Source organism: Pezoporus wallicus, unplaced genomic scaffold (assembly GCF_028554395.1).
Source record: "Pezoporus wallicus isolate ANWC-B61680 ecotype Strahan unplaced genomic scaffold, APGP_CSIRO_Pwel_v1 contig_3817, whole genome shotgun sequence".
In the NCBI taxonomy this organism is placed as follows: domain Eukaryota; kingdom Metazoa; phylum Chordata; class Aves; order Psittaciformes; family Psittacidae; genus Pezoporus; species Pezoporus wallicus.
This window is the reverse complement of record NW_026635157.1, coordinates 6631355-6659038: the sequence shown is the minus strand read 5'-3', so window position 1 is coordinate 6659038 and position 27684 is coordinate 6631355. Positions and strand designations below refer to the sequence as shown.

Genomic DNA, 27684 nt, shown 5'->3' with positions numbered 1-27684 from the left:
TACCTGGAGAAACAGCAAGAGAAATAAAATATGGCAGCCAAATACTTCCTTATTCAGACATATAAAATGAAGTTTTCTGCACGTTTAAAAAGCAGAAATGCCGTGTTAAACAAACAAGAATTACAATGTTCTTTTCTATCAGGTTGACTCTGCAAGGTATCAAGTACCTGCAGTTCCTGCTGAAACAAAAAAGGACTTGAAATGAGTTGGCTCTTTGCAGGGTAACCCCCTTTGTTAAATAGCCAATGTAAAGAAAAACCTAGGTTAGCCATTTCCAGAACATGGACATTAAGCTCTAATTTTACAGTTTCACTTCTGGCCCAGAGACAGATGTTCTACAGTCCTCCCTGCTGGCTGCCTGCCTCTGTCTTCATGGCTGCACAAACGCAATACAATGCCTCCTGCACCAGACCATACAGATATACCCCTCGAGAAAGGTACTAAGGGTAAAAATTAGTCTTAAAAAATACACTGCATCCATCTGTCACAAAGCACTTCCACTACTGAAAGAGTCCTTGTGAGCGTCTTGTTCCCTATTTGCCTTCTCTGCCCTTAGTGCCTTTTCCCACCTCTCACAACCAGTCACATCCCTGGAAATAACACTGTACAACAACAAAAGAAATCATGAATTGAAACCCCTCTGATGTGGTTCTTACACTAAAATATAAATGGTGTAACTCAGGACATACTGAAATTGAAGGTACGATTTTGGAAACACTCCAAAGGCTAAATGGAAATGGACAAGACACCCTTTTCCATTCTAGAGTGCTCTGCCAGGTAACACATTTCCATTTCCACATTTTCTTGACAGCAAAAGCATTTTTGCACTATTCCTACATTTGAATGGGTAATTCTCACTAATGTTCCTGATGTACTGCAGAGGCAGAAAAAAAAACATAGGCTTCTTCCGAAGCCTGCGAAATTTGGATATATTTGCAAAGACTGTGGCCGAAACTACCCTTCCTTTAGGACACATTTGTGTCAGCAGCAGAATCTTACCTCTCAGCACTGATTTGAGGTTCAGCTTGGCTTGTCGGTGGAGGTCCTCCACACAAGGGGGTCTTGAGGAGGGCAGGAAGACATTTTCCTGCTGGTGCCATGGAGCAGTGTAGTGCACAGTCCATCTACTCTCTTCATCTAGGTTGGAAACAGCTGCAGAGAGAAACAACAAGAAAATTAAATGCTATTGTAGATAGTTACATCACAAAACCCCACAAATCATCTTAAAAATGCTTGTCACACATCACACATCATCTTAAAACAAAAAAGACTGATTGCCATCAAATCCCAGCAAAATGCTCTCCAGAACCTCACTTCCATGACAGTTAAAACCCTTATTTTGTTTCTAGTCTAAATCTATATGTTATGTAGGAAACACCCTTCCCTTTTCCCATGTTTATACTTGTTGTTGGTTTTACTCTGAGCTTGCTACTCTGTTTTCACCCTTCCACCCCCCCAGTCTTCGGAAACAAGACCAGTTTCCTGGTCCCCTGATCCTACCAGGCACTGTGCACTGCAGGATAGCTTCTTTTTGCTCAAAGGTGACCCTAGGAATATGACAGCCACCATGAGATTATGACAGGTTCATCTGTATCAGGAAATAACCTTCTCTGACCTCACACTTGCTCAGACCAGGAACGAAGATTTCACTGAGGCAAACAAATTAGCTACTTTCCATTGCCATGAGTGGAAAGCAGATTTGGACAACAGCAACTCCCTGGGCAAATACTGCTCAGAGCACAACTGAAGAGGGATTGCTCTGACCACCTCTTCTCAGCCAGTACACACATGCAAACAAAATACAGACCTTGCTCAAGTTCAAAGTTCCGCATGGATAGTCTAGTAATGAATCAGCCAAAGAACATGTTGCTAAGATTTGTTGATAGTTTATGCTTCCCAAGAGACAGCCATTACCTTTTGCTTAAAGTATATCATCAAAAAAGACTTCTACAGCTGAATGGCCTTAACCCTCTACTCTGTAAAAAGGAAAAGGGCAGTTGGGGATCATACCTTATGATCCTGCAGGCACTCTTTTGCCTTCAGCCCGCATGCTGCATATCCTTGCTTTTAGTGGCAGAAAAAGGCACTCCTGTGGCTGCACTGCCTCCCAAGCACCTGCCCTGCCACTGTGGCCTCACTGCCAGCTCCCCATCTTCCCTTTGCTCTCCTCCTTGCCTGAGCATGGCTCACTCCTGTGCTGCCTGTAGCGTCATTTCATGAAGTTTGGCTGAAGCCCCCGTGCTGGAGAGGAGATGTGTAAACTGAGAAGCAAAACAAAGTCAACAGCCTCCTGTCATCTGAAAAATGACCCCCTCCCTAACACCACTGTGCCTCTGCCAGGATCATTTCAGATGGGAAGTAATCAATACTCATTAAAGAAAATAAGTTATGTCTTCTTGCTTCAAAACCTATCTACAGCCTAGTGTTCAATGCCTATTTTGTGCTGAAAGGACTTGGGGCATGTGTCTAGGTTCTCAATTGCCTTTTCTCACTTTTTATAGATTAGTATCAGACCTCAGAAAAGGTTATTGAAGACTTTCAATTGGTCTCCGTTTCTGAGAAGGCCTGGTCCTGCATCCCCTCCCTTCCTGCAGACACTGGGTGCAACAAGGCAAATACACTTTCAGTCTGTGGCTGCTTTTCCCATCCTGGCTAATTAGAGGTCAAACGTCAATCATGGTCAAACTGACACATCACCACCTACTTTACAGCATCAATCATCCTGATATTACAGAAAAAGTGATAGGTACAGTCAATGACCTGCCTGAAAACCACACCCTGCCATCCCCTGATTGAGCAAGCAGGGAGAGGGTAAGGCTAGGAGAAGAGGAGGAGAGAAACACCAGCCTCCAAGCCCACTGTCTGGCTGCAGTCCCACCGTACCAAAATGAAAGTTTACTGCTCATCAGAGGTCATCAAAACTAGCAGACAGAAGTACTGAACACATCTGCCAACTACTCTATCCAGCGCAGTTTGTCTGCCTTCATGAACTGAATAAAGGATGGCGATTTTACAAACCATTCTGAAACTAGAGCACCTTTAGAAAACAAAACTCAGAACAAGCTTTCCTCAAGCTTACCAAGAACAAGCTTACCTCAGAGATGCAAGCCCACAGCTACAGACGCACCTGGCAGCTGCACAGGCAGACACAGATGCCAGACAAATGCTGGGAGGATGCCCCAGCACCCAGCTGGACACTGGTGCAAGACCGCCAGTGACACCAGCACCTCAGCTTCCTCACCAAGCTGCTCCTTTCATACCAGGAAGTTTTGGCTCCTTCAAAACCACGAGACAAAGGACTTCAACACAGCATCCCAAAGCAGAGGTCCTAAAGCACCTCATAATGCTGTCTCCAAACATTACAAAATATTCAACAGAGTGAGATAAACTTAAAAAGAACCTTCAGGAAAGCAGGAGCAAAGACGAAGGGAATTGCCTTTTCCTGCAGGTCTCAGCTCCCTCCCCAAAAGGCCAGTGAGCATGCACAACTACTTACTCTTTCTCTTGAAAAGTTTCATGAGAGATTTAAGCTTTGTGTTGATGAAAACCACCATTTTCAAGGTGTTGAATTGCGATCCTGGAGTTTAAATCCCAGAGGAAGGAGGAGCTGCAGAAAGGTGACTCTTTTCCAGACTGAACATGCACACAGAATCTCTCTTCTCCAGGTTTCTCCCCTCCACCTTTTTTTGCTGAAAACACAACTTTAAACCTACCTAGGTCTTCCCGACACACAAAACCATTTACAATTCTTTAGGCTGAATTTCTCCTCCTCACATGTAAACTTGTGGGCTGAAAACAGCCAGTTTCAGCACGCAATGCAGGAGAAGGAGTTTAAAAAAAGTTAACTGATGGATGTTTGCATCGGCACAAAAATCAGGCTTTCCTGCTACCTATGAATTACTCAGCTCTTCTCATCCTCTCCTCTGCTTTCCAAGTGCCGCTGCTCCTGAGCCTGCAGGTGATTCCTGTCCTTCCCATCGCGCCAGCCGGCTCTGCGGGCGGAGCGGGAGGCAGATGCCGGCACCTTCCCCCCTCCGCCCTTTGCACCTCCCCGCCGGCCGCGGCCGCCGCCCTCCAGCCGCCTTCCAGTTGCAAAGAGTGCATTTTCGTGCAAATCAGGGTGCCCCGCTTTCCCACCCTACCCCCTCACTCCCCTTTATTTTCACCCTCTCGCTCCCACTTCATTAAGGACCCAAAGCCTCACCTCCCCTTCCAGATCCACTGCCCCCCCCTTCGCAGTCACTGCTATTGCTTGGGACTAGAGCCCACTAATTCTACATATTGAATTTTCATTCAGCAACACTCCTAATTTATTCTTATTAGCGTCATGTCAGACAGATACATGGGAAACGAAATCGAGTTAGTGCTGGCTAATAGAGAACCTGCTATTAGTCAAATGAAACTTGTGCACAGAGGTGGAATAGCCCAGCTGCTTGAACTGCACATTATATCCTCATGGCTTAAAAAATATGTATCTGTACAGAGGCTCACAGCCATCCTTCCTAGGAATGAACTGCAGTTTTGCAGAAGTTAAAGGGAAAACACTAAGCACCAAATGAATGTGCTCAGCAGGGCATGCCCTTCGCACAATGCTCAGACTCAAGAAGCAAGCCTTCCCTCACAAAGCAACCTTAGGAATCCCCCTTGGCTTAACAATGACATGGATTTTTTCCTCAGGAAAAAGAATATGTGAGCAGCAGGGGGGCTCAGACTGACCCCAGCGTTGCAGCAGGATGAGGCCTCTGGAGTGCAGCATGTAAAAAGCAGATGATTCACAAGAACTTTACTCTGAGTTTCTCTAAATGGCTGAGACTCAGCACCACCCATAACAGACCATAAACAAAGTCTGTTCATCATTGTCTGAACACACTTTTATCAGCACTTTACTAGTATTTCCAAATCCAGAGATTTTACAGTTGCAATGTTGGGCTGACATCAAAACCACCATTAGCAGCAGGTCTGCAGCAGCTGCTGCCCCAAGATATTTTGACTGGCTCACGTCTGGCAAACGGACTGAAGACCACAGTGCCACAGCAGCAGTGGAAGGCACCTCTGCTTTTTGCATTGATTTCCATCACACACCTTACACAAAAACAGTGACCATGGCATCTCTCTGATAACAAAATAATCACCGTTGTTTTTATAGGAAAACCCACTTACACAATAATCACAGAATGGGTTGGAAGGGGCCTTAAAGACCATTCAGTTCCAAACCCTGCCACAGGCAGAGACACTTTCCGCTAAGAATAACCGCATGACAAATTTGCCATGACCCACACATCATTAAAACCACTTTAAATGCTGGTCACAGTTGCTGGCCACACCTTGTACCTGGTGAGTACAGAATGACTCCCTTTCTAACTCCAGTGACATTGCCATCCACGAGCAAATCCAGAAGGTGGTAACTCCTTTTTTAGCGTAGCGTCAGTATTTTTTAGGATGTAGAAGTGTCTCTGCAAGTGGGAAGAGGAGCTACTGTTCATTGGCACAGAAGAAGTTGACTGTTTCAAGCTAGCATTTCAGGAAGACTAATGGTAGTGAGACAGACTCTCCCTGAGGTCTTTAGGGCACCTCATAGAGGCTTGCAAGCCCTGGTAAGAAGACTTTGTTCCTGTTTCGTGTTCAAGCCCTTTGTATCAACATGATCTTGAGTACTTGGCATGGCTCAGGGAGCCTCCTGCCCTCTATCACCAGGCGCTGTAATGTGTGCCGGGCGCAGTGTTGCTCTTTGTTACTGGATACTCAACCCACCCTGAAGCATTTTTCCTGCCAGAGAATGAGCGCTTGATCACTGTCCTCTAGCCCTGATCTCCAGTATGAGGCAACTATTCAAACCCAGTAACAGCCATGCATAAGATGATGTCTGCCTTTCATCCTCCTCCTGCTTTGCTTCCACCTTCCCTCAGGTCATGCTGACAAAGAGGTCAAATATCAAAACGGTTATCATGAAGGGATACCCCAAAGGAAACAGTTAGCTACCTGTATCTGCAGCTCTCAGAATCTGTACAAGGTCAAAAACAACCAAAAGCTCTTCCCCACTTGAAACAAACCCATTGACTTCCATGGAAGTCAGCATGCCATCTCAATCCAGCTTTTTTAAAATGCTTCTCCTGTCACAAGAAACTGTCACGCAATTGGCTTCTAAGAGCAGCTCTCTTAGAGCTAAAAGCATGAAATAAGCGTGCTTCTCCACAGCCCACCTCTCTACATTGAGAAGAGAAAGAAAAGATGGGGCAGGTTGAGAAAATTTATATTGTAATCACCACGCAAACAGATAAAGGACTTTAGCCTCCAATATTGCCAATCCATCAGACAAAACCACAAAACACCCACCACCAAACTACCTCGATAGAAAAAAATGCAAAGGTTGTTAAAGCTGGATAAACCCAGCATGAACAGTAGGTGTGCACACACTGCAATAACAGACCTTGAAAAGTAAATGACTCAGACACAGGTAGCAGACTCGGGGGACCTTGCTCTGTGGCACACTTCCTATTTCACCTTGAACAAGTTAATATTAACCCACCCGCCTCAGTTCCCACTTCCTTCGAAGCAGGGATCACACTTGCCACTGCACAAGGATACCATCACAAGGAATACAGAAAATATGGAGAACGTGTTCAGCCAATACTAATTATCATCACTTCATAGCAGATGGGACTGTTAACTTAGGTTACAAAGTTTGGCCCAGAAGAAACTCCTTCCTAACAAACAAGTCAAAGGTTGAAGCAAAGAAAATGAGAAGCCCAAGATGCACTGCCAAACAGCACGCTCAAAATCACAAAGGTGTAACACGCTCATTAGCTAAAACTGCGTCTTTTTTTAGTTCACGTTATAATAGTTTTGAATCCCTGAGTGGTTAGACTGATTTTAATTTCTAGTAGAGGCCATGTACATCCAGAAGAGAAGCAAACGTGAGCAGCTGCGTGGGCATGGTGTGCCTGAAACGCTGCAGCCATTCCTTCAGTCCTCTCCCTGCTCTTTCCCCTCTTTAGGGGGGCTTTCCAGCTGACCTGCTCTGCGACAGCCATCTGGGACAGCCACCCTCCATATTCACAGCAACATAAAACACCAGCGTCTGTGAAACAATCTGGAAATGCTCAGCTTCCATAGAAAATACTTCAGGCCAGCCCTTGGGGGAGGGGGCCTTGCCTGTCCAACCCCCATTCACAACCCAGTGTCCTGAACCTTGCACTAGTGCTCAATCAGCTGAAGAAGTTGAGCCGTTATAAAAAGGCAAATGCTGACAAGGGAGGTACTTGGGCTGTTGGTAGCCACAAATGCAAGAGCTGCCCAACAGCAGCCCTGGTGGTAGCTCTCCATCAGGGACACTAATGGATTGGTGAGAATCAACCATCCTCCTTCTTACTGCTGCTCATCAGCCTATGCACAGGTGCAGCATGAAATTTAGAAAGTACTACCTTATAAAGAAAACCAAAACCCCACATAACAAAAACAGTTAATAGTTAAAGGACAGTAAGGAAAGTAAATAGTAAGGAAAACATTCCTGCTCCCTCCAACAAATCAATTTCACCACTTACTTCCCTGAAGGAGATATAAACCCAATACACATTTTATATTTAGTTCATGAATGGAGACACATCAAGCAACTAACATGTATCATAATCTCAAAACCTAAAATTTAACCTGTAAGCCTTAATGACTTTATTCAGGAAGTGGAAAAATCATCCATTAAACAACTGTGTATCATTGGTGGCATTTTAAGAGGCTAGAAAAATAGAACCACGCAATTGAGTTGGAAGATGCACTGCAAGAGCTCTTCCAGTGAGTCTCTGTTCAGTAAGTAAATGAAAAGTAGAAACAAATAGATCAATGTCTTTGCTTTTTACAGACATGTCAAAAGTAAGTTTCCACTGCGCCACCCTCCAGTGACTCACATGGATGCGTGGAGAAGAAGCTGTTGGAGGGCAGCTGCTGCACATCAGAAGGGATGGGTCCATGTAGGACCTGCTTGGGATTGCCCCCTGCAACCCCCATCCACCCACTCCAAGCAGCTGTGGTGTCTAGTGGGGAGCAGCTGTGGGACTGACTCCCAAGCACCTCATTCCCACGCTGCACACAGGCACCCAGGCATTGGCAGGGCGAGCCTGAACCAAGGAGGGCCATAAACCCCTTCCTGGGAGCCACAAGGCTCCTGCCTGCTAAGACCAACACCACCAAGCCTTGAAAGCGCACCTTGACTTCTATGTGAGACTTCCTTCATTAAGAAACAATCAAGCACCTGAGATAAGAAAGTCTGAATGCCTTGTTTCATAACTTGTGCCCAAGCTTTATGCTTCTTCTGGCCACCTTAACCACACCCTCAGCCACTTCCTGGTGCTTAAATGGAGCTGAAGCCACCCCACCAGCCACAGGAGTCAATAATTTATTCTCAGAAGGGGCTTCTGCCTCCCTCAGAACCAGTCCCAGCAACTGGCCCTCTCTCGACATCTTTCAGGAGAACAAAAGTGCTCCCTCCACAAAGGCAGTCCCAGGCAGCACCACACTCGGCTGCCCTCCTGTCTCCAGCTCACAATGGCCTCTTTCAAGGCAACCTCAGCCTTGGTGAAGTGCGATACTTCCCCAGCTGCTGAGAAATAATTCATTAAACCTGGGATCAGGAGGAAGAGGAGGAGGAGAATGCATGGGGGAGATGGAACAAAGGAGAAAAAGTATTTTATCACAAAGCCACTGCAACAAAAAGGCAAGAAGGACCCATACTTTTGTGAAATGGCAGGGGAGCCGGGTGCTGGACCTGTCTGCGCAGGCAATTACAGAGCAGGTATTGCTTTAAAGGGAGTACCCCGGCAGTGCCCTCCTTTATTCACACTCATAAAGGATTATGGCTGCAGGCTCTGGGAAGGGGCTGCCTGGTGGGGAAGGGGGAAGAGGGAGGAAGATGAGAAAGAAAAGCAGCACAACCTAAGCCAGAGAGGACAGAAAAGCAGCAGACTGATTGATCTGATGATCCTATTTAGGTCACAGCACAATAAAGCTAATTCATTCCTTTGACAATTCAAAACATCTTTCCACTGGATCCGCTATCATTCAAACACATCAGCAGAGAGAAAAGGGAGCAGTTGGGCAGGGCTGCCGGCAGACAATGCAGCAGTTTCTTTTGGTTAGAGCATCTCCCCACACACTGTAACTGCAGGCAGGATAACTGAAAATACTTCGTGAATACGCAATTTTGTTTCGTGGTTTTGTCTTAAATTTCAGGGCACAATACCTTTTTCTTTGGCCATTTCTGAACCTCAGCTAAGGCAACGTCAGCTCCCAGAAGAGTACTTTTCTCTGTCCCCAGGAAGAGCCTTTTAAAATGCCACCAGGAAATATTCCCACTTTGAATTCCAAATCCACATGAATGCTCCTATACCACTGCTTATCTTGAAGAACCGAACAAAAATGGCTGCGGTAAGTTAGTCTATAAAATCCTGACCCTTATTTGCCCTAATAATGCACCACAGAGATGTTTCTCTTCTGAATTAGCAATGGAAAAAAACACCAGGCAGACATAAGTCTTCTCATCGATTTCTGTAGGACTCAGAGTGAAACCAACAAAAACACACTGCAGAAATGCCATTTCTGAACTTCTGTTCCAAACTGTCTCCCTCTTCAGCCTGTAATTCCATCTTTGGCAGCTGTGCACTTGTGGATCCACACCAATATCCAACAGATATCTTCAGCTAATCTCATTCTGCATTCTCCTCACAGATGTCCTGAAGGGGCCATGCTTCCCACTCATTTCAGTTATTTAAAGGTCACCGAAAGAATTTTTGTAGCCTATCTCCATCTCCCTACCCAACATTGCTCTTTTAAATACTGCTCTAAAATACTTCTATTTATATATGGATTATCCTGGTATAGGGAGTTAGAAGTTTTTTCTTCTTTCTGCTGAATCAGTATATTCAGGGTGAGCTGCATTTAAGCTTGCAGACACTCTCTCTTAAAATGAGACCAGCAGATCCTCTAGTTTCCTAACAACTTTGCAATTTATTAATGAAAAATACATAAGCTCCTTGTAAAATACCAGCCTTCATATGATTTTATAATTGCTCATGCCAAAATCACAGTCTTACACAGCAACCTGAAAAAGCAGCTTTGTTTCTTAGTTAGAAACTTTCAAGAACTTCACCTGAAAATGTTATCTGCACAACAGTAAAACGGTAAATAAAAATGAAGGTTCACAAATAATAGGCAGATTTCAGCAGTTGTGACATTTGGTTTTGTTTCTAAAGCCCTAAGACTTTTACAGAATCTGAAAACCTAGGAATGTTCCAATTAAAAAATGGCACAATCTGCCCTGAAAAACAGTATTCTCCAAACTAAAGGAAGTCATCAAATCCATGTAACCGTCATCTAATATTTATGTTGCTGCAGGATTCAGCAACCTGTTTTAAGCTCATAAGAAAACAACTGAACCAACATCTGTACCACAGCATCTACAGAGAATGTCTTTGGCTGGCCTTGGACATTTGGAACTCGGACACTGCCATGTGATCAACATTAACATGGTGAGTTTCATGATGCACACAAAAAAATTTACACCTTTTTTTAAACCATGGCTGCTTTGAAGAATATATTTGAAACTACAGTCATTAAAAGCATTTGTCACATCTCACAACATCTAATATTCTGTACAGAGCATACACCATGCTCCAGGAACGAAGAAATTAAAACACTGTGTTCATACAGGCTTTGAAAACACTTCTTTTATGTCAACTAGCATCCTGCTCCTCATTGTCCTAATAGGCCAAGGTAAGCATCACGGACAAGAAAAAACTCATGCTCACCTTCAGCTACTGGACATAAAAGAGTGTCTTTTCTTCTGATGCTATTAATTAGCCTAACACTGCTACCACCATCTGCTTGTGGCCCTGCTCACACCCACCAAACAGCAGCCCACTGTTACTGGTCTAGCCATGCCATCGTGTTTGTGGCAAACATCTGACAAACAGGAAGGCCAGGCTGATTAAAAATTGATGCTGAGGACAACCATGAGGGATCATTCAGTCAGGACAGGTGCCAAACCTCTTTCGAGATGCTGCCAGCTTCAAGTTTAATTAGTCCTCCCTGGAACAGATCCTGAAACTGCAGACAAATGGGTTTATAAACCTTTGTCGATGCTTTCGGACAATGACAAATGTACTCCAAAGCTCTTGTATGTAAAACTTTACTGTTCTTAAACTCCTTGTCAAAGCATCCAAAGGACAGTAGACAAAAAAATGACAGCACTGAACCAGAGGAGGAAAAGTCGTGCCATACTTAACGTGGCTTTAATCTGATGGACGGGATACGAGATCTTCAGGATGAGCAGTACGTGGTCACCGACCCCTCACAGGGCGAGTAGCTGAGCACTCCCACAGAAAAGGCATCACAGTCAGGTAATTTGCCTTTCAACCACAATATTTACAGGATTTTCTCTCTTTTCCAGAAGCCTCATCTCCAATGCCACCAGTTCATGCTCAGCTGATAGGACAAGCCCAAACGTAGACAAACGCCAGCACTTTGAAAACTAGTTTCCAAATGAAAGGAGCTGCAGCCTAACAGCCACAAGCAGTGCTTTGGGGAATTCGGTCTTTAAATTAGTAATAGTCAGGCTGTAGCCTGCCTGCCTGTATGCAGAAGACATGGGGAGGCTGGTTAAGTACCCTTCTGCTGTGACTGGAGATGTGGCATCATAGTTTCGCATTTATTCTCTTCCAAAGACTCCAAGTCAAAACTGGTCAGTTCACAAGTCAGGAGCTGTTTCTGTAACTACTGTAATGACAGGCATCGCCTGCAATCTGAAATTCAAGCTGTGTCTTTCCAATCATGCATCATCCCTATAATCCAGATCCCACTGCAGTGTATTACAGAACCAGTTGAGATATAATTGTGATGAGCCACTTAAAACATTTTTCTGATTAAGAAACCCCAAGAAAACAACCCCTCTGCCCCAATTTCTGCTTAGGCATAAGAATTATTGTTTGTCTTGCAGCACATATCCTTAGAATAGATGAGATCCAATCTACTTACTGATTATTTATTAATGCAGTCCTTGTGTCTCCTTTTGTGCTTTCCAATATTGTTTGTAAAATGTTTCTAGGGAGTGGTTTTTGGAACAATGTGTTAATTAAAACAAAGGCTGTGTCCCGTTCCCCACCCCCCCCCTTTTTTTTTAATAACCAATCTCTCCCAATCCCAGCTTCTCAGAGATGTTTAGGAAATGCAAGCAAAATGCCATCTGTTGGCAGTGAGGTGGGACTAAGCCTTTAATGTTGAAATTCTCACTTTAGAAAACCCAAGCAGGCAGATTTAATCAACCAAGACTGAGTTCTCTATATCACTGCATATTCCAGGTCCAGTCCTGTGTCCTTTCACATAACTGGACATAGTCTATTTGGTCTGGCATTAATTTCTAAGAAAGCAATGAGCTGTGCTTGGGTCTTCCTCCTACCAAACCTGCTACCCCTTCACTGGCTCAAAAATTCCAGCATGGGGCTTTGCTCACCTTCCTAAAGAGGTATGAAGGGGAGGAGAGAGCAAATAAACTCAGGGTGGACCTCGGGTGGTTCTTCTGTCTTGTTTTAGTAGGCTTCCTTTGCACATATCGTACTATTTGTCCCTGCTGTGGGTGCCTGAAGGCAGGAGACAGCCACCTCTCAGCCCCACCAAAGGAGCTGCTCTGCAGACCGTGATAATGTCAGTCTGGGGTGACAGGAGAGAAGTCACTGTATGTGTACTCCCAGGGTACTCCCAGCCTGCCGCCTGAAAGAATGGCCACAAATCTGCCGAGAGTGGCTGCTGCCTTCACACAGCACAAAAAACACAAACAGAAAAGAAGCTGAAGGTAGCTTTTTTAAGTCTTCCTTTCAGGAAGAGCATCATTCAACATCCTACAAGGTAATCTGATGTCAGATACATGCAGCTGTTGGTCCACTACTTGTTTGTTTTTTGCTGTAAGTATTTTACACCAGCTAACCCACCTGTGTTGAGGGGTTTCTTTTTCACTCTAAGAAGCCTGGTTCTGCTCAAGACTTACCACTGTTATCTAAGAAGACTACATACTTGCAGCAAAATGGTGTGAGGTCTAAAAATCAGAAAGTGTTGTACTCCTTTTGGCTCTTGCAGCCTTGCTTCCGTGAAAACCGATTCCAGGCAGTGCGGGCGCATCCATCCGCACAGCAGGCAGACAAAGGCAGACAGCCACATGCCAGCAAGGCTGCCTCCTGCAGATTACCAAATTCAGCACCAACATGCACAGCAGTACTTTCACAAATACGCTGTCACCATGCAAGGCACAATCATTTCTACTCAAATCCCTCTCACTTTTAAGTGCAATAATTTATTCAGCTTCAGTAAAGAAAAATACAGATTTCTTCCAAATGGGATGTCATCGTCAAGTTCCAGGCACCCTATCATTCTGAGATTTGTCCTCTGAAGTTACCATGCTGCCAGTTCATTTCCTCTTTTCCACTACTAAGTAGCCTTCACTCCACTCCACTCTCCCCCATATGGTTAACATGAATGTGGCAATTAATATGCAATTAATAAAATGGTGCGATCAACTGCTTTTGTTCACAGCAGCAGCTGGTCTGCATGTTAGAGCATAATTAGACAAATTAAGATGTACTGCTTTTGTTTGTGGATGAAATGACAGCATCACTCATGCTTAAATGTCACTAAGGCTATTGGCATTTGGGATTATTTTAAACATTTTTTTTTTATTAACACTACAAGGTATCAATAAACCAGACTTACATGCTGCCAGCTGCAATGCCAGCAAGTTTGCTTTACCTCCAAGGCAATTTGCTCAAGCCAGCTGAGAGTTGAGAAGGGATGTATTTCAGAGAACGAGTGCATTTTTACTTACAGTATCACAGCCCATAGAGTATGAAGCAAGTGGCTCTGGATATGGGACAAAAGCAGAGTTGATTTGTTGCTGTGTAGAAGCAGAGGCTTGAATATCTTAAGGATCAAGTAGCGCACGTATTTTTCAATGATTTGTCATTGTATTAGGGCAGGAACACAACTAAGGACTAAAAATTTGTTGTCATCTACCAGAATTCTTAATACCATTTCCTTTAAAAGTTATTATTTTGGCCTATGCAGGAGCCACAAGGAGGAAAAGCAGTATCAGGTACAGCTGTGGGCTCTTTGAGAGCTGAGAACAGGAGCAAAAACCCCACACCTTGGCACAGCAGTGCGGCAGAGACCACGGCACAAGCTTCAAGCACCAGAAAACTTACTCAGCCCAGATCCCGCAGCGGGAAGAGGCGCTGGGACAGATGACAATGATGCTCTGCCAGCCTGGTCCCCTCAGGTCTCACCAGAGGAGCTGCCATCCAGAAGCCAGACCCCTTTGCCTGTGCAGGGTCCCCCAGCAGAAGCCCATGTCCCCTGTGGAGGCTGTATGTCCTTTTCCAACTGTCCTTCACTGGTGGTACGCTACACAGCCCATACAGCTCCCTCTGAGCAAAACATAGAGGTCAGTGTACCAGCCATGTAAATGGCAATATACTGTTTTAATCATTGCATTACCACCATGGGCTCTGCAAGAGCGGCCCTGCAGGATACCTACATTCAGATTTGGTCAGCACTCACATGAAGCATCAAACATGGTACCTGGATAATCAAAGTACTGGCAAGGCAACCTGTTACACCTTTCCAAAGGGTCACTAATGAAGTTTCTGACTACCCAATAGTGTGAGAAAAAAACATGGGAAAGGACACTGTGGAGGGAGCAGTCGGCACAGGAAAAATAAGGGAGTGGCAAGGAAGCCTTTGAAGACTTTCACATTTAGTAGCAGTTAACAAGGAAAGGCAACTCACCAGGAGGATTTCTGCTGCGGAGCTCTGCAAACGTGCCAAATGCCACAGAAACCCTCTACTACCATAACCAAGCATGCACAGGCACACAGCCTGATTCAGGAGATGGGTGGAAGTCACCTATTTGCAGAGTCCTAGAAAATGGGCTCCAGAAGGGATGATGTGAATATCTGCCTTGTTAACCACACAATTTGCTTCTCTACTCTTCCAGCACAAGAAAATGCACTGTAGCTATAAAACCTGGTTACCTTTTATCACTTCATCTCAAAGTGTTGGCCTGGGGGAGGGTGGGACACAGTAAGAAACATGGAATAGTAAAATAGATTTTGATAATGCTGCCGCAATCTGTTTCTGATTACGAGTGAGACTCCATTAGCCAGGCTGACAGAGGCATCCCTTAAAATGTCTGTGCCTTTTCTGTGGAGTTTCACATTCTCCTCACTGCATTTCAGCTTTAATCTGATCTTCTTAGAGCACTCAAAACCATTTCTTGACTTCACTGCACTAGATAAAGCAACTCCCAGTAAGAACTGCAAACATACTGTACCTACCATCCATAAACCCCAGGATTTTCAATCAAATTAAGCACTTAAGAGCCTAGTCAGTCTAACATTAACCACCAGCTTCAACTGCAGGCTTTCCAATCTCACCCGTTTTGCATGTGGATTTGCACTTACATTGCTCCACCTCTTTAATTACAGCAGCCGTTCTCTGCTCCAACTGCTGAAAACACAAAACATACCTCTCGACTCTCAATTTTTTCAGACTCCTCCAGATGCACTGCAATGACGTTAATGAGCTCTGTTCCAAAACCTCCCTTGTGGTCCTGAGTGCCACACACAGCTTCTCATCTGCTCACACAGGGAAGAAGGTGTGAAACACCCACCACCAGCACCTCCTTGTAATGGTGAGCACAAGTTCACACGCACTAGTGGGCAGCCAGGCTAGCAAAGCGTTGTCTTTTGGCCAGGCAACACAGTAAGGCCTTCATACTTCATGTGTTAACAATTCACTTATTAAGAGTTTTACAACACCCCAGCTTTAACCTCTTTTTATCCAGCATATCCCAAATTCTTCATCCCTCCCTTCACCCACAACACTCTCACATCTGACTCTCAAAAGGGATTAAAAGCCGTCTGGCAACTGCAGAGGAGATCAAGAGCTGGACCTCCATAGCTTGGCTAGAAACATACTGGCAGAGAGGCTTGTTCTCGATGGCACACATGGGGAACATGCAGCAAAATGAGCCAAAATGCAAGATTCATACAGAAATGCATACCAGAAGAGTTTCTATTTATCCAGGACCTGAAATAATTTTGTAGAAATAGACAAGTTTCCCTGCTTTGCAGCATTTTGGTGGCTTGCTTTGACCAATTAACAAAAATTCCAAGAAAACTCAGCCATCAGACAAGCCTTTGTGAAGAAAACCAAGAGAAAAGGGGGAAAAAAAAAAGATCCTTTTTCTTTTTTTTTCCCCCAGACATGCAGTAAACCTTGTATTCAAGTTACTTTTCAAAACAAACCAGTTCCCCGCTTTATCTGATGCAATTCAATATGTCATCTGTTGTGGTAAGAGTGGGATGCAGCAGATAAAGCTGGGAATGAGGATGGTCAGTCACTTGCATGATGCTCTATGTAAGTAGCCATCCCAGCCATTCACCACCACAGACTGAATGCTTCTGTCACTTAGGTCACAAAAGGCCACAAAGGCTGGCTCAGTGCTCTGCACGGCCTGGTATCTGCAGAGATGGAAAGCAATTCAGTCTTTGTTTTGCACTGGTGAATGACAAGGCAAAAGATGAATCCCCCCAAGTTGCAATGATTCTTGCTTTTTTTTTTTTTAAAAAACATAATATCCTTTAACTGGGAAACTGAAATCACATCACCATAGGAAGAGAAATGTGAAAAAAAATCACAGCAAATAATGAACAATAAAATACCCAACTTGGTTCAAAACATACTATTCATTTATAAATAGATTTAATTGTTATTCTTTCAAATATTGTTTTTCACAAAACACATATCATGCAGAAATGTCTCCACAGATAAGACAGAGCTGTTGTCCTTAAAAAGAGCAATGAATGAAAAAGAAGACAGCATTCTCTCATGAGCTAGCACGCAACAAAACACTGAGAAAAAAAAATCCCACTACCTGAAGCTACTGTTTAACAAACATTAGAAGTAATCTGATATTGCCATTGGCTCGCTCCCGTGCCTACAGAAGAAACCAAAAACCTCCAAAATCCTTACCAAAACCTTATTGTCACAAAAAATCAGCAGATGCCACAGTTTACCCAGGGTAGCAACAGCTTACCACAAATTCAAACTTCATGAATTTCATAAAATAAGAAGCGTCACTGGGAACCACAAGAGGCAGGCGATGCTCTGACCAGGAGGTGACAGCCTCCCATGGCATCAACCAACATGCCAACCAACCAGTCATGCCAACAACCTTAGATTCCAATACAAGAGGCATTTAAACCAAACCAAACCCTTCACATTTCTGCCAAACCTGGTCAGTGGAAGATCTCAGCTTAACTTTGCTGCAGGAAAACCAAGTACTGAGCACTCAACACCACTGGAATTTGTCTGAAATCATGAATGAACACATGGTGGTGATAGTCCCTCCACCACTGTAACACCGTTTCTCTGGCAGTCAGGCAGGCTGTTAAAGGATTCACTGCTGCACTCCACCTAACTTCAGTCCTGTGTTGTCTACTTACAGTCAATCTGGCAGCAAAGAACGGCAGAGAAACAGCATCATGGATGCTGAAACAAGGCTTAGCTGGTAATGCAGAACCTCCACAGTATCACTAATTTAACAGTTTTATCAGAACAATTGCTGCAGCCTGAAAAACCCCAAACCCTAACATGGTCACTTGATCCTCACAGCTGCTACCTCACACCACAGATATTTTCACAATTGAGTATTTTGCAGCAGAGATGATGTAGGATGAGCAGGGGCACCAGGAACTACTGCTGCAGACCATCAAGATGCTCCCCCAACCCATGAGGAAGTTCAATAATTTGACTGTATTATGTTTTCAAACAACCCTAACACTACTTGGGGGCATTTTCTATGGAGTACCTCAGCACTGTGAAACCTCTCCAAGCACAGTTCTCATGACGCTCGATAAGGACCCCAGAGGGAGGCCTTTATCAACAGAGATAAAGCTCAGCCAATAATCCCCTGCTGTGCTCCACAGTTATCACTTGACCTGGTCCCAGAAAGCACTTCCACTCTTAAACACCTTTGTTCCTTAAAATAAACATTAACAGAGTTTAAAAGCAACACAGCCACCCTATCTCAAAAAGAAACAGTACCTGTCCTGCCATTCTTTTGTTTCTACATGCTGGGAATGATATAAAGGAAGGGGAGCCAGCAGGGCAGAGCTGGTGTCCCACATGTACATGCATGTACAACAGTGGGACGCCACCACTGAAGCAAGCACAAGCAGTCCGCCTGGGAAAACTCGGGGCAGGAAGCACGTTAACGACATTTGCCATTCACCGTTTCAAGGATCCAACATTAAATATCGAAACTTCAATGATCTGTAATTCAAAAAGAAATTCAATGCATGAAACTCACCATAAACTTAGTCAACAATAAAATTGGTCTGCAAGAAGTAAGAGTTTACTGTTAAGGACCAGAAACTGCACAAAAAGCTAACAATTCGATTGCCTGTAGAAGTGGCATATTGTAAATCAAGACAATTACAAATATGCACATAATTTTTAAAATATTAAATAGAATTACACAGAATTCTTCTCACTTCATTAAGAATATGCTGCAGCAACAACAAAAAATGAATGCACCTAGACAACGAGAGCAGACATTCCCACTGCGTGTATAGTCTACATCACACCATTCAGAAAGGCTGTTTCCCAGGGTCTTCTTTGCACACCTATTTACATCATTTTAGTTGAGAGGTCATTAAGTTCTCACCCAAGAAGACACTGGACAGTGTCTTGAAGAGAGTCAGGTATTTAAATACAAAAATTACCAACAAAATATCCATGTGTTTCAGTTTCTAAACTTTTTAAATGCAAAGAAGCCTTAGGATCATCAGCATATGTTCTAATACGGTAGTAACGTAAATCTTTAAAGTACTGTTCTGCTCCCAATCCCTCCATCCCTATTCAACTTCTGACAAGTTTTATAATTTCAACTGAAGTGCATTTTAGAAAGGAGGGGAGGACACCTTTCCTTGCATTCAGCACAAAGAGAAAAAGGAGGCTGGCTGCAGGGAGGGAGCAGGGATTTCTGAGCGCCCTACCTATGCTCCTCAATCCCGTTTCCACACTCTGGAGAACCTGCTTCCAATGCCCTGAGCTCTACTGGCAGAGCAACAGCACCTAGGGCACTACAAGAACCAGCTCTGAAGGTCGATGTCACGACTTCATAAGAACTAACTAAGCTGTCACTCAGCAAGAGATACAAAATACGCACACCCCCACACACACACCCCCCCCGGATGGCCAGAGGGGCCATGTCCTTCTCCCCAAGAGCACCCCTGGAGCTACTCCCTAGCACCTAGCCTCTTTAGAGTTTGTTCAGGTCCTACAGCACAGAGATTCTATCATTTTGCATAAAGGAAGCATTTTCACTTTCTGCTCTGAATGAGCCAGAATTGACCCTGTGCTCTAAATTTCAGCCAGATGAGATGGATTTTGTTTTCCCTGCATTTTAAGAAATTGCTTTTTCTTGAAAAAGGCCTGAAACACCCATGTGGGAAATAACACTCTTCCTACAGGAGGGGACGTAAACCAGAACTTGGTTAGCCCTAGATGGAGAATACTGTAATGCAGAAAACAGAAGTACAGGTGGCTTCACTAATGAGTGTTAGCATCATGTGGCTAGGTGGTGATTTTTCAATTGCTGGTAATAACTGGTCATTGTCAGATGATCAGTGTGATACTAACAAGGGAAAAAAAAAAATCAATACGGTTGCAAATATATTCTTTATTATTATTATTACTATTACTATTAAGACATGGTGCAAGATAGCCAGACAGCTGGCTTTTGCAGGAAAAGCAAAAGAAATCTTTTGAAAAGAAACCTAAGAAATCTTTGTCTTAAGAAATTTCTCCCCATCACCCTTAAATAATACACTTTTCCTGAGCAACCATTACGAACAGCTGGGTGCCTTTGCCTAGGCGGTCAGAAAAAAAAAAAAAAGGGAAGGGAAGCAATAAGGCTAAAAACACAAAAAAGCTGAACATTACCATTGTCTGTCCTATTCTCTCCCTATTTCCCATCTGTATTTGCCAGTGAAACTTGAAACTATACAGATTTAAAGAAAAGGACAGTCATCACAATTCAGAAATTCTTTCTTCTCATGTTCAGAGGGAAAATAACCTTAGACCTAAGGTTATTCAAAAGCAGATTTAAAAAGTACTCAGCAACTGCATTAAGCATCTTTGAGTCTGTTAGACCTTTTTCTTATATTTCCTGGCCTTTTCATCCACTGATTGTTTCTATGGCTTTCAATTAGAGTGCCACATCAACAACTCCACTTGTCTAAAACAATTTTTGCTGAAAAGAAGCATTATTGAACTGAGAGTGCTCAAGACCTCTCAAACATAGATGTATCACGTGCACAAAGACAGTGTCATCCTGTGTCAACTTAGCAGCCCCACTGGACACAGTATTTACGTACACTCTCCTGAGGTGAAAATACATTCTCTTCATAAGAATATTGTTCCCAATGCCTTCATCCTCCAAAAGAGTAAGAGAAATAGGAGAATATTCCTTGTTTATAAGTCTGCTTTACTTACTTATTTCCTCAATAACAACACAATGCTAAATGACCAAAACAACTAACGAAAAAGAACTGATTTTCTTACTTGGCCAGAAGCAGTTGTCATCTTTGCTCAGTAACTTTCTCTTGAGGCGCCCAGGAAGCTTGGTGTGAGTGTTTCCCATTTTGCTGGAATACAGCGGGATAAGTTCCTCATCATCATCATTGCAGCTGGGCTGCCACTTGCTCCTGCCGAGGCACCCGACCATTGGGTCTGCGGGCAGGCAATGTACATAGGCAATCATTGTGAGATGCTCCTCTCAAAGATGTCCCTGCTGTCCCCAGTGGCTAGTTTGGAGCAGAAGGGAGTGGCCTGCTCATAACCCTTGAACAGACACATTCAAAAGCTTCAAAGGAAAAGATTTTCTCCTCCTCTGCACTTAGGCAAACTAAGCTATTCAGTTATGCAGGGAACTGTTTAAATAATATTCTGTCAGCCCTTTAAGGAAGAAGGAAAACAAAAATCAACCATCTGGTTAAGCAGTTCACTCCAGCTGCTGGATGCTCTGCCCCTGCCCTAACACCAGCCCCCAGCTCCCAGCCCCAAGTAGGAAAATACAGGCTGCGAGCTGGGAAACCCAGTCACCTGCCACAGCTTTCAGGCTTCTCTCTTCCTGCTTCCACTCCAGTCTGCTGCTTCTCTTAAGCCTTATCCCTGATTATTCACCACCCTCTGAACAACAGGTACTGTGGCCATACACAGATGGCCATATCCAAGGAGCTTATTTAAAGCTAACTTACAGTAATCGCTGTGACATGACAGCCAGAGAACTGTAACTTGGCAGGAATCTGCCAAGAACAAGAACATTTACCACCTTCCAGAATGCAAAAGCAGGAAAAACATGCAGACTAAGAGGAAAAAAAAAACAAACAAACAAAAAAGTAAGAGCAAGGTGTTGTGATTTCAGTACTTGGATATTAGGAAGGAAACTACCTTTCAAAGTCAGAATCATACCAAAAGAAGGTATCTCCAGGTTAGACAACTGAATTTATGCTGATTACAAAGCACATGCAGTCAGTACTGCATAAATATATAAATCCTCACAATGCCTCTAGAGTAGCTGTTATTCCTATTTAAAGATGAAGACATAGTCTCAAAGGGATTTAGTAACCTGCCCACAGAGTGCAAAAGCCAGGATTAGAGTTGAGGTATTCTCAGTTCTTCAGCCTCATCCGCAAGCCATTAGTCCATGGCACCTGTCCCAAATACTGCACTACTAAGCAAGGTTCCATGCTGGTAACCACGTCAACCCTAATCTCTCATCCCCTGTACTGTTTTTTTTTGCTGGGATCCAGGAAGCCTGCCATTCCTGGGCTTTTGAATTGGCTGCAACAGCACCGTCAGATTGGGACAGCAAGAAACAGCACATAAAGAGACACGCACCCTGCATAAACTGGTGTCTTCAGCAACTTTGAAGTTTGCCTTTTAATTTATATTGTCCAAAATATCACATGGAATAATATTTGCGTTTAAAAATGGGAAGATATTGAAACCCTAAGGAAAGTACAACAAAGGCCAATTCTTACTCTGCTTCCTTAACTCTTCTTTACAAATGCTTTGGTTGCAGGTCATACTATTCATCAAACTGGCTGCTCTATTCAGTGTCAAGTATTTATCCATTTTAGAAAAGGCTTTATCTGCTGTTTAGTTTATATCTACAATAAACTTTTGGACAGAAAAAAAACCACTGTTTAACAACAACAAAACATCAGATCAGACACACATCTCCTCTTTCTCACTGACACACACACATGCATCTCTTGCTGTCTTGGCACTGCTGCTGTCTGCATTGGCAACCGCAGTCAGGGAAGAGGGAGTACACACCAGCTGCCTGCAGGCACTGCACCAGGGTGGCATCAGCATTCAAAGACACAAAACACAGAGCACCGCCCAGCATAAACTGTCTGCAACACTGACTCAACAGTGCTGGCAAGTGCAGAAAGTTAGCAAGAAACTGGATTGTTTGGTATTTGGAGTTCTGTTGTTTAACAGCCCGTTACTTTGCACAGCAACCTGAGCAGTGATTTTCACTCTACAGTGTTCTATACACACCTCACATGGTCAAATCTCAGCAAACTTGCAAATAGATGAAAACAGGTCTTAGAATGACATGTCAGGTAAGTTTAATAAATAGGGATGAAACAAGCCCTGCCTGCAGTTTGTTTATTTTTTACAACAATTTCAAGTATCTGCAAAACTATGGATGGAATGGGAAAAATATGCCAACAGCATGGGTGATAGCTGTCAGCACCACTGGCTCATCTGTACATACAACAGAAACTCACCAGCATAAACTGAACATTGGCAACCAAGCACTTGAAGCAAATACAGATTTACAAACCCAAGTACATTTACTCATCAGGCTCTGAGAAAGACAAACTGTGATTAACACTAGCTGAGTTCAACTCACTCATCAACTATGCTGACATACTTGCGTCGGCCAGAATAAATGAATGTCTAGACAGTCCTCCTGGGTGGGATGAAGCTCTGGAAGTGCAGTCAGTGAACCAGTTCATAAGGAGACTCCATTAATGCCTCCCTAGTGGGATATGGGACAGCATCTCCTTAACCCATTTGTCTAGCCACTGCGCCTGCTGTCTCACCCTTTTGACTTACTGTGATTATCAAGGTCTCAGGAAGTCAACTCTTACAGATGTGATGCATAAAACTTCAGAGCATCAACAAGCTATTGATAAAAGAGTGCACTGGGGCTTGTATTTATTTCTCCTGCAGACAGGAAGGGTATATTTTATTATACAAGAATACAGCTGGATTTCTATTATGCTTTTTATTTCAATAACTCAAAATCATGTTATCAGATTTCAAAAGGATAGCAGCTGATGTTTGAGTAGTCTGTATCTCAATGCAAGCATGTTTCTTGACATAAAAATTAAGCGCAGATCTACACATTAAACTAATATTAATAGGTAACATACAGTGCAAACAGAGGAGCAAGAAGACAGGACACAGACAAAATTCAATGTTCAGCAGACTCAGATGTTCCCCAACACTCAACAAAACAACACAGGATGCTGTATTGGCTTGGAGTCCCCATGACATTTACCATGCACTTCTTCTAGACCACAGACATACTCAATTAGCCATGTTTCCAATGCATGCTCACGAAGTAAGGCTGATGCACAATAATGGGATCAAGGCTGAAATCCAGTTGAACAAGTATATTTACCATATGGTAGGCATTAATGTCCCCATAAATTAATCTTCTACTTGAAGAATAAATCTGGTTTTCCCTGAAGCCTGGAAGACCTTGGTAATGTAAATGATGTAAGATTTGGTGATGGTTATAGTTTCAATTATTAGCAAACGCAAAACCATAAAGAGTTAGGACAAGGATGTACCATCTCATGTGAGAAAGACATTGTGTACATTGCCTCTCCCTCTTCTAGTCTTCCCCCAGATACGCTATTAAAAGAAACTATTATTTTATACCATGTCTATTTGGAGCAATTCTCTAAGTTGGGCAGAATTAAAATCTCACCCAAAATTTTGCCACAGAACTTCTGATTCAACTTCACTTACTCTACTGCAGCTATAGCACCATTTTATTTTTTCAATACACGAAAGTGAGGCTATTCATTTTTCTCAGCCTTGGGCTATCACTTATATAAAGATTTCCCCAAAATAACATTTTATTGCCTTATTATTCTTTTTCACACCTTTTCAAAATGGAACTATTAGTAATGCAAGTATGCGTGTTCTGAGCAGACTGTTAAACATGCATATTCATCTTTATCAGCATATTTCATCTTTGCTAAACCAACTCTTTACAGCCAGGCTCTATTAGGGAGAGCCTGAATAATTAGGGAGAAAACTGATTACATTAAATTGGAAACAACATTTGGTCTAAAGAAAAAAGATTGTTAAGAGCTTGACAGACTCCAAAACCTGTCACTAACACAGGGATTACAAGAAAGAAAACTTAAAAATACCCAAAACAACAAACAGAAAAATCCCAAAGAAAATATTAGAGCTTTTAATAGACAAGCATATATCCTCCCAAGCTCTGAGAATAGCAATGATACTGATGACATATTACATGTAGGAGTTTAAAAACCATACAGAATATACCTAATGGGAACTCAGAGGAGTTGGAATCACAAAGTATCATCATGTCATTCCTACTCTGGTATTAAGGGAATCCTTATGAATATGCTACATAAGAAACTGTATCAGTACAATTTAAAGATCTTCTGGATAGAAGAAAAACTGTAATATCCACAATGTAGTGAAATAAAGGAATATTTATGAATGCCATACACAACAAAACCATCAAATTAAGTAATTTCTGATGCAAGCCCAACAACCACATTGGAAATTAAAGACAGCTTGTAGAAATCCATGGGGATAAACTTTGCCCTAATTAGACAGCTATCCTATTTTTAGCAGTGATGGTCTGATGTATTCTGAGGGTTTTGGCTGGCTATCAGGAGGTTTTAAGCTGTACGTAAAAAAATAAAATAAATAAAAAAAAAAAACCATGAAAAAATATATATAAACAATTTTTTTTTTTGTTGGAGCCATGTAACATTAACCAAGCCTTAAAATAACAGACTTGGAGAGAAAGTACCCTCCCTTTACAGATGGACAACTTGCGACACAGCAAGAATGAGGACATACCCAGCATGGCAGAGCACCCCAGTGTCCCTAGGAGCTGGCAACGACAGATCAGACACAGGATGTCCTATTCTCCTGGCCTGTGGATGTACCTTTTCTCTTTCCTGTGCATTAATTTAGAGCTTCTGAAGTCTCAACTCATGTTTCTTAAACACACATACAACAGACAAAAGCTAAAGGATTTCAAAATGAAGGGGGCAGCGGGAGGGAGGAGGGGAGAACAAACCTGAAGGTATTGTTATTCATTTCTTAACTGAATATGAATCTCTCAAACAGGAAGCAAGCAGGAGGTATCAGCTTTATGGTGTTCAAAGCAAGCCCAACATTTGACAAGCTCATACAATACCAACAGACATCAGGGTGCAGGGGAGATGAAAGGGACCCAGGGCAGGGGAGTGGGAGGCACCCCTGCCAGGATGCACACAAAGCTTCATGATGCTCCAAAAAGCTCTCTCCGTATGTCCACTTTCACATTCTACAGCATTAGCTCTATCCTCTACTACTTTTATGGATGTATTTTTATCATATGCTTGTGATCACATAGAATCTATCAAGCTTTAAAGTGTTGTTTTTTTTTTTAAAGGACATAAGTAATAAGGCATCTGAGGCTTAAAGAACTTGACTGGCCTAATAGCTAAAAGCAATAGTACCAATCTCATATGCTTTGTGAAAAGTTACAGCAAGTGTCGCTGTCAATTGCATGCCTAAGAAATTGTATGCAAACCTCTGAATGCTGGGGCATTTGGCTAATATAATTCCTGGTACTGAAACACGCAGTCATAGTTTCAAAGCATCACACTTAAGCAAACCTCAGCCCTCTCTATGCAAGGGACATTGAACCTGCAAACTATTCCGATACAGCAGGCATCCATAAAACACAACAGGAAACAACAACAACAAAATTTAAAATAAACTAAAAGGATAGTAAGGAATCAGTGGGTTGGTGGAAAGCAAAAACAAAGTCTTTACAAACAGTCCTGACATAAGTTTCTTGCTTTCTGCACTCTCCAGTAATTACAGTTAGGTTAGTTACTACTAGTTAGTTAGCCCTACTAGTAAAACAGCTCCTCTGATTTCATACTCAGTGTAAGCTCAGAATTAACACTCTTCCCATTAAAACCATGCAGATTTTTGGTATTTATGGTATCTTTCCAACAACAGCATTTTTTTGTCTCTTCATAGACAAATCCCTCGTGCAGACAGTGGGGCAGAGTCTTTTCTTACTACCTGGAACAGCTTCCCTGTTATCTCCCCGCCACATTAATTCTGAATGCACTCACATTACCCTCTCTTTTATATCTTAATTTAATTCTTCCTTTTCTGTTACCTAATAGCCCTCTGTAACTACTTTTAATCCAATAAGCATTTTAATACACAGCACATATGTAAGACACTAGAAGAGAAAAGCACACTTTGCATTACCTTATTGGCAGTCTCTGGGCACTTAAAAATAGACTTTTGTGTTCCAATTATTCTTCTTTACTTTCAATTAGAAAGCTTTCTTAAGAGCAACAAGCAATGTCATATGTTTGATATTAATTCTTGATCACTGCTTTGCAATATTTAAACGAAGAAAGCAAATAAAGCCAGCTGTACAAGCTGCAGGTAGCTCAGAAAAGCCTTTCTATGCTTTTCTGTTTTAGCTCTCTTGGCATACAAAAGATAAAGTATTCTGGTTGGTTCATTCTTTGAACTATACCACCTTTAGGAAGGGGTAATGCACATTTGGGACATAAGACAGAGCCATTAGTAAGAGGGAAACAATTAGATATTACTGCTTGTGATTGAACAGAAGCTATTCTTGCTGCTCTACTCCACAGGTTAGGTCCCACGTATCTGTTGATCTTCTGAAAACATGGAGCAAAAGACGGTGCTGTCAACAGCCAGGGGAGAAGGCAGCTTCCATTCTGGAGCTGCAGTGGATGGCAGTGCTAACACTGGTACACCCACCCACTCTGTGAACAAGAGAGTCACATCACTACCAGCTTATTTTGTAACTCATTAAATAGCAATTCAGACAGAATTGGGTAGGATTACCCAGTTCAGGTCTGCTCATTAAACTCATTACCATGGTAACAGGAAGAGAAAGAAGTCATCTCTCCGCTCTTATTTTCTCTCACAATTCCTTTAATGGATTTAAAAGCCCCAAGAGGGAAGCACCCTTCCTATACACAGAGCAGTAGCGACCTCCCTGCTACCCACACAACTCATTGGAAAAGTCCACACGCAGAGATATTTTTCAATGCAAAAACGAAAGCAACTTACACCACCTCACAAAAGCCACCATAAAAAGGAGCCTTCAGTCAGAAGGCTACAGCACCCTAGCCCTCCGCCCTCTGGAGAAGATGCTTTGCTGAGGCTGCCTTCTGTTCATGGACACCGTTACTGCTGTCAAAACCAGTGCCACCCCCTGGACACACACATTCTCAGGAAGGC

At 42.9% G+C, this 27684-nt stretch overlaps 1 protein-coding gene across 9 annotated transcripts in view; it reads right to left on the bottom strand.

The window, feature by feature from the left end:
• NHSL1 (NHS like 1) overlaps window positions 1–27684 on the bottom strand; it is a 177016-nt gene that overhangs the window by 47005 nt on the left and 102327 nt on the right. For 7 of the 9 annotated variants that reach the window (XM_057407500.1, XM_057407435.1, XM_057407444.1 and 4 more), the window contains exon 2: window positions 1000–1152. In XM_057407500.1, the coding sequence (XP_057263483.1) occupies window positions 1000–1152 (153 nt within the window). Of the gene's footprint in view, window positions 1–999; window positions 1153–3496; window positions 3941–20658; window positions 20873–27684 lie in introns of those variants that run through there. The other 2 variants (XM_057407475.1, XM_057407491.1) reach the window with 2 other exon arrangements.